General features: G+C 41.1%; 1 protein-coding gene across 4 annotated transcripts in view; it reads right to left on the bottom strand.

Moving 5' to 3' along the window:
* The window catches only part of DCUN1D4 (defective in cullin neddylation 1 domain containing 4), an 82,764-nt gene that overhangs the window by 45,583 nt on the left and 23,007 nt on the right, over positions 1-14,174 (bottom strand). For all 4 annotated transcript variants that reach the window (XM_025290053.2, XM_025290054.2, XM_044945876.1 and 1 more), the window contains 2 exons: positions 3,706-3,776; positions 3,495-3,534 (listed from right to left, as the gene is read on the bottom strand). In XM_025290053.2, coding sequence (XP_025145838.1) covers positions 3,495-3,534; positions 3,706-3,776 — 111 coding nt within the window. Of the gene's footprint in view, positions 1-3,494; positions 3,535-3,705; positions 3,777-14,174 lie in introns of those variants that run through there.

Below are 14,174 nucleotides of genomic sequence, written 5' to 3' on the forward strand. Positions count from 1 at the left end.
ATGCTTGTTCCAATACAAAAATCCCACTATCGAATTATTATGAGTTTGTTGTATCATATAGCCTTGACTCAATAACATTTTATATGTTCATTCTGCTACTTCAATAATTTTTATATAGCTTTTTCACAGAATAATGTCACAAAGGTATAGTCATTTAAGTTGATAAATGCAAGTGTGCTCAGTCATGTCCGACTCTTTGCAGTCCCATTGACTGCAGCCCACCAGGCTCCTCTGCCATGGAATTTTTCAGGCAATACTGGAGTGGGTTGCCATTTCCTCCTCCAAAGTTGATAAATAGGTTGTATTTTAAGACATTTTATCAGTATCAAAATATTTTATTTCATTTTCTTGAACACACCATTGAACTACTTACTTGCTTGAGTAAAACTATTCGCGTCCAAATGTGCAATTTTTATCCTACTATTAAAGACCAAAAAATTTCCTTTCCTTTCTCTCTAAACAATACGACTTCCAACATCTATCATCCTCCTTCACTATTATTATTACTATTGGTCCTCTCTGGCTTTTTAAATTCATGCCCATTATTTTGGGCTATTTCTCCAATATTAATGTACAGACTCTCTCCCCTTTTTCTTTTTTTGGTGGTAGGAAGACTGAAAGAACCAAAGAAAATTATTAAAAGAAAGAGAGGCGAAAGATCCTGGCCTCTTGCACTTGGTTTTACCCTTCCGTATATATACAGTTGGTATAGAAATTGCTCAGTCTACCATTGAACGAAGAGATTCAAAGAGGCACTACAGTGATTAACTTTCTCAGATTTCCAAACGTTACAGATTTTATGTTGTTTAATTCTTCAAGTATGCTCTGTCAGATATGATAATCACAAGTGATGCTAAAACCAGATGGGGAAATGTTAATGAAATGGACTACTCTAAGAAATTACTAATGCTAATCGACAATGACCGGCACATATGAGGTACCAGGCACTGCACCAGCAAGTCAAATACCAAACATCAGACACATGCACTGTCCCCAAGGGCAAAAGAGGAGGTATGAAGCCAAACACACTCTCCACTTGAGTATTCCTGAATTATAACCCTCAGTTATTAAACTGCCACATTCAGGTTAAATATTTAAATGTGACATTACTATAATAACAATACTCACTTAAATCCAAAGTTCAACAGTAACTAAATAGTGTACAAGAGGCAAAACTTAGATGTTTCATTACCATAGCCAAGGGAAAGATAGCCGAAAGACTCTACCAACAAAAAATTCAGTTTTAAAAATCAAAACAACTATCAAGTTTAAAAAATCTCCAGTGCCTACCAATGTATTTTTCCAGAATAAGAAAACAGAAATGTGCTTTTTCTTAACTATTAGAACTGGCTCTGAAAATTATATTCAGCATTATTGGTAGTAGCTAAAAGTTAAACACACTTAAGTGTGCATCAACAGAAACACATTATGATATATTCTCAAGATAGAAAATCATGCAGTCATTAAAAATAAAGCTTCATAAATGTGCTATAAAAAGATCTCCAAGATACACTGAGTGACAAAAACAAGAGGCATATATAAATGTATACTTGTATTTGGGGGAAAATATATCATTGTCATCATTTGGGAAACAAATACAAGAATATAAGAGTTGTCTCTGGAGAGTCAAGGGTGTAGTACTAGCGGGGGATGGGAGCTGGCGCTCATAAAACTGGACGGTAACCTTTGCTTTTTTACACCTTTTTGACACTTCTTTTAAAATCATGTGCATACACTGCTTTTAAAATTATTATGGAGACTGTTTTTGACTGTCCTGACCTATGTTTACTAAAACAGAAATATCAGGTGAAGGGACCCTCTGTGGCCTGACCTTCTAAAGCACACCTCCCCTTCTCTCACTCCTTTCCCTGGAAGGAGGAATGTCTGATCTAATTGGTAATGGGGGGCGGGGGGAACTGAGCAGAGGGGCCCGGCTCCTTCTGAACTCCCTTTCCGCCCAGCCTGCCAGCAGAAGCTGCTACCCCTCACTGCCATAAATGAGGGGTTAGAAGTGGGCCAGGTGTGCAGTGCTCTACTGGCTATGGCAGTGATTGTGTATAAGGCTGTCTAATTAAGGTGAAATACTGCAAAGCTTCTGCATTTCTGCTGTTCATCTAAGCTGTGTTTTCCAACACAACTGTTAGTTCAATATCCATCTTATTATGCCTAATTTTCAATTGATCCTGAACCAATCTGGAGGAGAAGGGTAGGGAGTCCTAAATCCCAACAACCTCCAAGGTAATTTTTTTTAATAAAAAAATTAAATGGAAAAAAAAAAAGACCGATGCTATATAGTATATACAGTGTGAGCTCACCAATGCTAAAAAAAAACCAACAAAATACTACTATACTACTATAAAAACATATGCAGGTACAAAAATATCCGAAAGAGTAAGTATTAAAACAGCATACTAAAGGAGGGTTATGGCTTTTTCCTTCATTTGTTTTTGTGCTATTGTCTAACAAGCTAACAGTTCTCTAACAATTCTCTAACAAACATGTGTTCATATGTTACTGTGGTAACTTTCAAAAACTTTAAAATATATTTTAATAACTTTCATTGGAAGTTATCATAACTATAGATCAAGTGCAAGTTTCTGAACTTTGTGATCACCATGGTTTAGAGAAGTGTTTCTCAAAGTGTGATCTCCAGACCAGCTCCATCAGGATCACATGGGAGCTGGTCAGAAATGCAAATTATGGGGCCCTACCCCAGAGCTCTGGAGGTGGAGCCGAGCAACCCGTTGAAACTAGCCCCTCCCTCCACCATGATTATAATGCCAGCTAGAGTTGGAGAACCAAAGGGCTAGAGAATTGTTTATAATAATCCACTTTCAATTTTCCCAGTCATAAATCCTCAAAGTGAAAGAAAGTGTTAGTTGCTCAGCTGTGTCCGACTCTTTCTCAACCCCATGGACTGTACCCCGCCAGGCTCCTCTATCCATGGGATTTTTCAGGCAAGAATACTAGAGTGGGTAGCCATTCCCTTCTCCAGGAGATCCTCCCAACCCAGGGATCAAAACCAGGTCCCCCACACTGCAGGCAGATTCTTTACTGTCTGAGCTACCAGGGAAGCCCATAAATCCACAGGACCCATACAAAACACACAGATATACTCCTATCTCCCTATCAACTCATTCTATATCTCAAGTCAACAAGCATTTATGGAAAACCTTTCGAACTGCACTACTTTTTAGTATAAGCTAAAATACTTTAGTAAAGGAATGATTATCGTCAAACCACTGGGGAGAATCCCCAACCCCGTTAAAGGAACTGAAGTACTCCATTGTAAACTGGAGCCCTAGAACAGATTTCCTCCTGGGAAGGAGCTGTGGCATGGCTGCCTCTATACACCCTGAGAAAGATCCTCAACCAAGGAACAACTTGCTAATGGGATGTATTATAATAACATGGAGCGGTCTCAGCTAGTACTTCTCCTTCATAACTATTAGGAAGTTTATTGAAAATTAAGTAGTGATAGCATTTATAGATACCTGTTTGGTGATCGTCTTGGCCAACGTCTTCTGTGAGATTCTGCAAGAAATATTTTCATTATTACCAAGAAATCACTCACCATACAGCAAGTTTTAAAATTCAGTATTTTCATAAACAGCTGATATATTAATATCCATAATCTAAATTCTTATCAAATACACTTAAAACAACTGAACAGCTGGTAGTTTTGTCTTTAAAAAATTGACTTACTAGCTTATTAAGGGTGTGGTAGATCTTATGAATATTTGCCAGTGTTGAGAGATGAGAGTTCAGCTGAAAGTCTTTAAAAGAAAAAGGGGAAAATTCAGTGTCATTTATTTCCCATACTGCAAAAAGACTATTAAAAAATAAAGCTCAAAAGTGGAAATAAATGTTTTGATACAATTGAATACTATCGCCATTATATTTGATACTTATTAAATAAGATACAACATGCAACTACCAACCTATCTGTTAGAAATAGTCTGACAATAAAATTAAATTCCCAACCAAATGTTACAATACAGTTCATGAAATTTTCATGTGAATTGTAAGGCAAAACAAAAATACTTCAGTAGTTATAATATCCTATCAGCAATGAACTTAAGCTTAATAGAAAAATATCACTGATGCTGGCAAATTAAGTAACACAAATAGACGACAGATCTCAAATGAACCATATTCACTTTCTCTTTCTCCTCCCCAGAATTACTAGCACAACACAAGCTCCTGGCAAGAAAATAAACAGGAAAGCATCTCAATCACTTGACATTTCTTACAATATACGTATTTTGTTGACTCTTACACAACATAGAGCAGAAATGGAATCTAAGCCCCTCCCCCTCCTGTTTAACAAATACAGATAAATCAAAGGGCCGGCCTGAAAGTGGCCTGTCTGAGAGGCCAGGGCCCTGGGATGGGGTCTATAGTTCCTGGCACTGCAACAGTAAAATGTGCCACAGAGCCAGTAACACAGAGGCAGAACTTGCACTCACAGAGAATCAAAGACTGTCTCCACCTGCCATCTCTAACAACTTCAGGACTGTACACTAAATCACACACAAAAGACAAAGTCAAGCTGCTCTACCACACAATACCGCACAACATAAAACTTTATGTTTGGCTTTTGAATCTCCAATTTCAAATGTTTTTCATAAAAAGTATGCTTGCCTACATAGTAGGTTATATGAATACGAGTTAAAAGTCGATGGCTATTTCATATTTGAATAAGCATCAATAGAAGCAGTTTCATAAAATATTAAGATTTACATTAGTTCCTTTTCTTTACCATCATAACGATTAGTAAACGTTAGTCTGAAAGTAACCTTGAAAAGATACTGTAACTTTCCAAGTTATGCCATTCTGATAAAAAAGAGAGAGGAAAAAAAAATCACCCTTTCCTGGAATATTTCTTTAGGATGCATGTCAGATGCAAGGAGCCAACACTACAACACAAATTGTCTCTGCTGAGCCGGACTCTCTGGGCTGGAAAGCAAGCTGACCTGCCTGCCAGTATTTAGAAAGCTCCACTTTTCTTTTCTAAATCGTGCCAGGAATCCAGGTCTGGGCTGGCCTGGAGGGCAGAGGGGCCAGCAGGCAGCAGAGTCCCTGACATACACACACCACTGTCAGGAGCAGCGGGCTGTACGTGTACATGTACACGGGCAGCGCTGGCCCGACCAACGGCAGCCCCCGGCCTGACACCACACGCACAGCCATTGAGAGTGGTCCAAAGAATCAGAGTGCTTGGCTGAGGGACAACCAGAGAAGGACCTCAAATACAGACAAGTGTTAATTATTTAGCATCTGAATGGTTGAGCCATATTTAAGGTAAATGATGACATAAATATGTGCAGACCTTGATTTTCCATCTTAATTAGTGCAACTGCACAGAAAAAGATTTTAAAACATTTGGGGGGTTTGAATATATATATACACAAACACATACACACACACACACGTGTGTGTGTATTTATGTACTTATACTTCTATTTCATAAACCTAGGTAGGGGGCTCTAAAGCTAGGAGCAGTAACAAAGGCTTTGGGGAACTTAATCTTACCCACCCCCTCCCCTGGCATCTATGACCAAACCATAAGCTCCCTTTTTGTACTCTCTCAATTTAAAATTTGGAAGACAAACGATACACTACAGTAATATCTTGATATATAAATTAAACTTCTGGACTCGCAAAAAAAAAAAAAAAAAAAAAAAAACACCAGAAAACTTAGGGATCTAGATTCTGTCTTCACCGAGGATACTGAGTCTGCCAAAGATCACCAAAGCAATAAGGTCTCCAGACCTGCTGATTCAACTGCCAAAATTCACTCAGGAGAATCTAAACAAATTAAAATTGCTAAATCCGTCTTTACACACACACATACAGTTTCTGCCAAAATAACACTCTGAGCTTTACAACCTGACTCTGGAGTCTAACAATTAGCTTGAATCTCAGATCCACCAGTTATTTAACCTAAATTTCAATGTCCTCAGTTGTGAATGAGCCTACAATGCCTGGATGTGGCAGTCAGTCAGAGTAATGTGTGGATCATAGTGAGTGCCCAATAAAAGATATTATCACTGTTAGATTATACCATTTTCCACACCAACCACCTACAATGGTTTCTACTTCTGTAGATCCAAGTCAAGCCCCACATCAAAGATCTCAAAGCTGCAGCTGCCTCTGTGACAGAGGCATACAGCTTGATACATCTCTACAGCCTATGATGGTATGTCTACATTCATATACCACCAACTGATTTCATAATGATGGTGGAAGAATATCTCAGCAGTGGAAAAAAATGTACAAGAGCATTAAAGTTCTATACATGAAGTTTCACTTTACAGACGATGAAAGTAACAAGGTTCATTTCACAAGTCACATAATATATGTCAGCAAGTCTCTATTTCCATACCCAGTGTCTACTATCATAACCACCTCATCATCACCTCATCAAAAAAAAGGAAAAAGAAAAGGAACCAGCAGCATGAACAGAACAGTTTTTCTTTAGTTTCATCAAGGTAAAAAGCTAAAGAGCAGACACAAATTCGGGGGGAAAAAAAAAGACCAAAATGGCATTAAAAGATAAATCCACAAAGGTTAACACGTATTGAATTCATGGTTCATCTGTTCACTGCTCAGGGCAAGTAATAGACCTTGAAATCTAAAATAGATTTCACATCCTTAAGGAATAGATGTAAAAGGTGAAGATCACATGCTTTACAGAAGCGCATTTGGGAAAGCACTAACTGACTCATAAAATCTCCTCTGGCTCCTATTTCAATTCTAAAGGCTAAATGCTCAGTTAAGTCAACTTTAGTCCATGATCAAAAGGCTCTCCACCATCACTGGTTAGACACTCATGTGTGACATGTAAACCTACCATTCTGTATTAAAAGTGACAAATGGCTCTGCAGAAAGACACAGCATGCTTGATAAATGGCTTGCCTAAATTATCTTGAGTATTCTTTAAAATGATCAACAAATCCTGATGTGGCATAAAGTTTTCTGGGAGTTTTGGGGGTTTGTTTTGGGTTTTTTAAATAATTATCACTTGTTGTGACCTATATAACAGAAAAAAGTGAATGTCACTGAGAGGGTCAAAATTCACTTCCTCCAAACTACCCTTTGTATACAGAATCCCACAATATAGAGAGACATAAGTAATACAACAAAAACGGGTAAGTTCAGACAATGACTATCATCAACCAAAAGAATCAACTTTAAGAATTAACAGTCCTAACAGGAGTTTACTTCCATAAAGGGTCAGAAACAACTGAAATACATAAAAATTCAAACCCTTCTTTTATGCCATAAATAATCACTTGTTAAATATACCTGGGAGGTGATCTCAATTATAATAGCAACGAAAAGCAATAGTACATGTAGGAATAAACTTAAATGTGCAACATTCAAGTGAAGAAACAATAAAAGTTTACAGATGCAGAGATATATTCCTGGAATGGAAAGACCCGGTATCGTAAGACGATCACTTCACCCTGTACTGAACTACAAAATTAAATGCAATCAAATTCCTATTCTCCCTGCTTCCCACCTCCCCATCCCAAAAAAGAGGTGAGGGAAAGGGAAGGGAGTCAGGCAAGCTTAGCAAATTGATTCTAAAGTTCACCTGAAAAGAACAAACACACTTGACTTGCCAAGAAATTGTTGAAAATGAAGAATGAAGAAGAACAGGCCCTATCAGACCATACATAATATAAAGCAGAGGTTGGTAAACTCTCTGCAAGAGTGCCAGATCTTAAATATTTTAGGCTTTGTGGACCATCCGATCTCTGCTGCAGCTACTTTGCCATTGGAGCTCAAAAGCAGCCATAAACAATACACAAGCAAATGAGTGTGGCTGTGCTCCAATAAAACTTTATTTCTAGACACTAGGTAGTGGGCCTGATTTGGACCATGAGCTGTAGTTTGCCAAGGCCTGGTGTAGAGGTACAGTGCTATAAAATACGGTACACGAGCAGTAAGACAAATCATTGAAAGAGAGCTAATAAACATGTCTATGCACGTCTGTATGGTTGCGTGTATGTATAAGTACATAGCATTAATACGATTAAATGGTATTTCAAATCAATAGGGAAGAGATAATTATTCCGCAAGCAGAAGGCAACTAGCTACCATGTGGAACAAATTAAAACTAATTCCAACCTCAGAAGTTACAGATAGAAGGGAAAGGCACTCAAGGCTAAAGAGAAGTTATGGCCTCAGGGCCCCGCATGTTCTCTGCCTCTTCTACCCAATCTCATCTCTTATCTATCTTCCCCTCACTCACTCTTCTCGGTCACAGAGAGCTTCCTGCTATCCTGTGAATACTCCAACCAAGCTCTTACCTCAGGGCCTTTGAACACACTGTTCTCTCTGCACTGAGCCCTCTTTCCTCCAATAATAACATGGCTTGCTCTCACACTTTATCAGGTTGCCACTGAAACATCACCTTCTTACAGAACCTTGCCAGACCCAACAAACAGGACCTGTTCTTCACTATCCCATTACCAGGCTTTAGTTCTCCTTATGGCATTAGTACCACCAGACTTCATGTCATATTTGGGTGCCATCTTCCTTTAGCATTAGAATATAAGCTTCACAAAGGCCAGAACCTGCTCTTGTCCACTGCTATATCCCTAGTACCAAAAGCAATACCTGGCACACATCAGGTGCTCAATAAATACTCAAGGAATAAATGAATGTAGGGACAAGGGCATCAAGACTTAAATTCAGTATGCTTTGGTATTTCAGGGCATTCACATCACTGGATCTTCACATGTGAGAAGCAGCATGGGAACAGAAGAGACTCAAAGGCAGGGCAGGACAGAAAAAGTGTGGCTCTGAACCCTGTTTAAGAGGTTAATCTAAGGACGAGTATTTCCACTGGGCCATTGGAGGGTATGCAAATATAAGATAAACGTGGCACTCTCCAGCACTCCTACTCAAAGGTAACTCATGTACAGCTGTTTCACATGAAAACGGCGAAACGACTATGGCACAAGATCTGAACGAAATTTCACCAGGCCAAGTTACGCTACCAGAATCCAGAGAGTACTTAATTCTGCACAGCAGAATGCTGGAAGCACTGCTATGAGCCTGGGTGCCATAGCAGTGTTTAAATCAGCCTTTTTTAGAAAGATTGCCCAACGGCAAATGTGGCCTGGATTCAGAGTGGTGTTTCATGAAGGCTACTGGTAGTGAGCAAGGTGGGAAACGATTAGGGCTTTCAGGTGGTCTGTGGCAGCAAAAGTGGAGAGTACAAGGGGACCGCAGGACATCCACATTTAACTCACACCAATTCAGGGCAACAGCTTGGCAAAAAGAAGAGGGAGAGAGAAGAGAAGTCAATCGTCCTAGTAACTGCCCTGAGGCCTCTACTTAATGACAGGGAGATGGGCAACAGGACTCTGACAGTCGCTGGGTCCGCTCAGTCTCCACATGCACCTAACAACACTGTATGAGCCAAGGATTTAGGAGATGTATTTTTCATAAAACACAGTCCCTAAACATAAGCCAGCTGCTTCAACTGGTGCTCAGCTGAAGAAGAGTTGGTGACCTGTCCTAATGCTGGAGGAAAAAACCGCTGTGCTAGAGACAATCTGCAAGGAGGGGGCACCTTCTGAAAGTATTTCCAGCGATTTTTTTTTTTTAGTATATTTTTATTTATTTATTTGACTGCTCAAGGTCTTAGTTGTAGCATGCGGGATCTAGTTTCCTGACCAGGGATTGAACCTGGGCCTCCTGTATTAGGAGTGTTAAGTCCCAGCTGCTGGACCACCAGGGAAATCCCTCCAGTGATATTTTTAATACTGGTGATTTTCACCTTAGATATGGACTTTAGAACTCACCTCTATATAAAATGTGATTACACTAGGAGGAAAACCAACAAGACTGCTTTCAGGAGCTGTGAGGGAAGCTCACGTCCTTTTGTCCTTTGAGCTAGGAAAACTAGCACAGGCAGAGTCAGGTAACTAGTTGTGGCCAAGCTGGGGAGAATTCACATTCCAAAGCCCCTTCTTCTGTTCTAACTCATTTCTGATGAGAGCATCAGGGAGTAAAAAGCAGCAGCATGTCCCACCAAAGTAGTCAATTAGTAAATACACAAAGTTAAAGAACCTTATTATTAAATAAAAAGATAATAAAACTGGTGAAATCAAAAACAATCTACCAACTTAAAAAAAACACAAAAGATGGTGCAGAAAAGACATAACATCCATGTTATTTCTATTTCAGATACACTTCTTCTTGTCACTAAGAATTAAAATAAAAGTATTTTATTATTAGCTAAACTCCAGCTGGTCAATCAGTAAGCAATGCTCTCAGGTACAAAATTTTTAATATAGCACTATGCACATATATGTACTGATAAATGCATTCTGCTGCTGCTGCTGCAAGTCACTTCAGTCGTGTCCGACTCTGTGTGACCCCATAGACGGCAGCCCACCAGGCTCCACCGTCCCTGGGATTCTCCAGGCAAGAACACTGGAGTGGGTTAATGCATTCTGAGGACAATGAAAATGACGAACTAAACCAGTAATGGCTTTGGGGGTGGAGGTGGAGGACAGAACATGGGGTCGTTACCTTGTCATTGCCAAAAAAGTGAAACAAAACTAAAGGTTATCAAAATCAGCATTCATTTACATGTTTCTGGAACAGAACAAGAGCAAGATGCAGTGGTGCAGGGCCGGGCCTCTCTAAAGGCAATTCCACAGGGAAGGCTGAGGGGTGCTCCACGCCATTGGTTACATGGCCCACCCTCCTGAAACCTTAGTTTTACTCAGTGATGTGGAAAAAGTATATAATAGTGTATGTAACTAAGATTCACTGTTTAGGTCTGCCCTTTCTTCTAGAGAGCTTCCCTGGTAGCTCAGCTGGTAAAGAATCCACCAGCAATGTGGAAGACCTGGGTTCAATCCCTAGGTCGGGAAGATCCCCTGGAGAAGGGAATGGCTACCCACTCTAGTATTCTGGCCTGGAGAATTCCACAGACAGAGGACCCTGGCCGGCTACAGTCCATGGGGTCACAAAGTGTCAGACACGACTGAGTGACTTTCACTTTCTTTCTCTTTCCTTCTAGAAACAGGAGCCCATTTTCCTACAGGTTTCGGGTACACTGAGGATATGAATGTCACTGAGGGGAAAAGAGACCCTTGCCAACCTGCAAAGGACAAGTAATAATGTAAGGCTGTAATCACAAGATTTTGGATTTGTGACTGCCGCATGAAAGGAAAAACTCCAACAAGGCCCTACACGATCTGACCTAAGTCATCCCATTTCATTATCCTGCTCATTCCATTCCAGCCACATTCTTCTTGACTACTCAAATGAACTCCTAGCTCAGGGTCTATTTTATTTAATATATCCTCCTCCTCTTTCCCACCTCTGTTATCACTGGCCTGACGTTGACATCACTGAAATATCTGTTCAGACGTCACCTCATCCAGAGGCCTCCCTCCCCTGACTTCCCTATCCAAACCAGCACCTCCATCCCCACCAGAGTTACCAGCTGAGCTACAGGTTAGGGTTTAAACCTTTATTTTTTGACCTTTTTTAAAAAGCTTTATTGAAATAGAAATCATACACCATACAATTGATCCATCTAAAGTGCACAAGTCAATGCTTTTTAGTGTATACACAGCTGCACAACCATCACGATGTTATTTAACAACATTTTTATCACCCCATCAGCAATAACTCATTTTTTCCCTCACCGCTACATCATCAGGCAACCACTAACCCTACAGTTTGCCTCTATACATTTTCTATCAATAGAATCATAAGATATGAGGCCCTTTGTGACCCAGACATTATATTATATATATATTTACATCTTTATCCTTTGTCACACTCCCTGAAGCCCAAGCTCCATGATGACAGGCATTTTCTTTAGCTTTGTTCACCACTTTATCCCAATACTTAGAAAAGTACACGCTGTCTATGGGGTTGCACAGAGTCAGACACGACTGAAGCGACTTAGCAGCAGCAGCAGCAGCACATGACCAATAAAAGGGGGAAAAATGCTTTTAAAGTACCCACCGGGGACTTCCCTGGTGGTCAAGACTCTGAGCTCCCAATGCAGAGGACCTGGATTGGATCCCAGGGCAGGGAACTAAATCCTGAAAGCTGCAACTAAGACCCAGTGCAGCCAAATAAATAAATAAACTTTAAAAAAAAAAAGTAGCCACTGGATTGAGCAATGTGCAAGTTACTCTATAACTGTGGTGAAGAATGAAATGAGGCATGGTTGGAGCAAGAAGTGAGGGATCAGTCTATCATTGGGCATAAACAACTTGTTGCAGAAGTTTGACCATGAAGAGAAAGGAGAAACGCACAAAGGACAGAGTGGGTATTGAGTTTGGGCTTAACAATGAGGAGACTGGAGACATTTAAAACGCTGAGATTCAACTTGCTTCGTACCCTAGAAGGTCACAGAAGCCAGAGCGCATAGAGTGGGTCAGATTACAAGTCAGGGTGGATCTATAATATGAGCACAAATATACGTAGTATATGTGATTTTAAAAAATTACAAAATGCACTTTAAGTTTAAAAATTCATTAAAAACCAGTTTTACTTCAAAATGACTTAAAATACAAAGTCTACATAAAATGAAGTCTACTTTTAACCCTATAAACAGTAGTGTTTTCAACTGGTATTCTAGAACCAACTTACGCTTCTGCACACCAACTGATAAGTCATTGAGCTATGTGAGACAGCACAAGTACGTGTCTCACTTGTAAAACCTATTTTCACATTTGAGGCCAAATTATTAAAACACACAGATCTGAAACGAGTTTTCCACACCGCAAAACTAGGAAAAACCAAAAGCCAGGTTTGTAGGTCAGCTTCATACCGCACACTTGTCTAACTTGTCAGAAACAGGAATCTCTTGGTCTAACAGCACCTGCCTCATGAGAACACTGTGAGGATCAAACGAGCCCCTGCTGCAGTGTGCCCAGCACAGTGCCCGGCGCAGAGCGGCCGCCACCTGAGCGGGGCTCTGTGTCACTCGGTGTCACTTGCATGCTGAGCAAGGTGGCCTGTACGGGGGAGGACTGGCCGCAGCCTTGGCACCCTCCCCGCCATAGCCCAAACCAAACCCCGTGTACACACTGAGCCGCTGAACACCGATCCAGAGGCTGCGCATCAGAATCACCTGGGGAGTCTGAATAACTGCCACTGCTGGGGCCCCTTCCAGGCCAAACAAAAATAGGAGTGGACTTGTCAGAGCTTCTCAAGCAGCCCAGGCGACTCTACACGCAACCAGAGAGGAGCGTACATCCCCACCCTCTCTTCAATCCCCAATCCACATCCAGTTCACGATCTCAGCCAGGCCAGAGGGGAGTCCAACCCATTCACGGCAACCCCCGCAGCATGAAGACAAGATCAAGATCCAAGCTATTCAAGGTCAAAAACCTAGGTGCAAACTGAAAGGAACCAAGGGGCAGTGAGGAGGAAGGCATGAACATCACTTTCCTCATCAATAAATACTTGTTATTTAAAAGACACAAAGTCAGGAACGTGAGCGTGGAAAGGAGGAAACTGACGAGGTGGGACCAGGTCATCGTGGGTGACTCAGACCTTTCACTGAACACAAGATCCGAAGCTAAGGCCATCCAAGCACACCACCGCTTCTGGCTTTGTCCTCCTAACTCTCACAGGACCCAAAAAAAGTGGCTGGGAGGTGAAGCCCCGATCCAGGACAGGTGGCGTGCCACCCAGCACCCGTCACCAACCACACAGTCTGTGCCTGCTGGTGCCACCATCTTAAAGGAGCTAGCCAGACTGGCTGCTCTCCCACCTTGACAAGATACAAAGGGCCCTAGACTCACTGGCTTCACCCCACCCTACCCACTGAAGAACACAGATCCATTTCATCTCACTGATGTTAGAAGAGGCCCGATTTGGGGTAAAGAGTACAGCTCTGGCCTTGGAAAGCCCCGGGTTAGAGTCCCTGCTCTGCAGTTTCCTAGCTGAAGGACCTTCCTGTTACCCAGCCTCACTAAATCAATCAGCAGGCCCCTCCTCGCCAGGCTCTTAGGGTGTGTGCCAAGCACTTAGCACAGCACTGGCCCATACTGTGAACCAACAAAAGTTCATTATTTTAATCCCTATTATTATTATTCAACATGGAAGAGACTAAGACAGACAGAACCCAGAAGATCAAAAAGACAGGGCAGAAGAATGACAAGGGGACAGGT

The sequence above is a fragment of the Bubalus bubalis genome, chromosome 7, assembly GCF_019923935.1.
Source record: "Bubalus bubalis isolate 160015118507 breed Murrah chromosome 7, NDDB_SH_1, whole genome shotgun sequence".
NCBI lineage: Eukaryota > Metazoa > Chordata > Mammalia > Artiodactyla > Bovidae > Bubalus > Bubalus bubalis.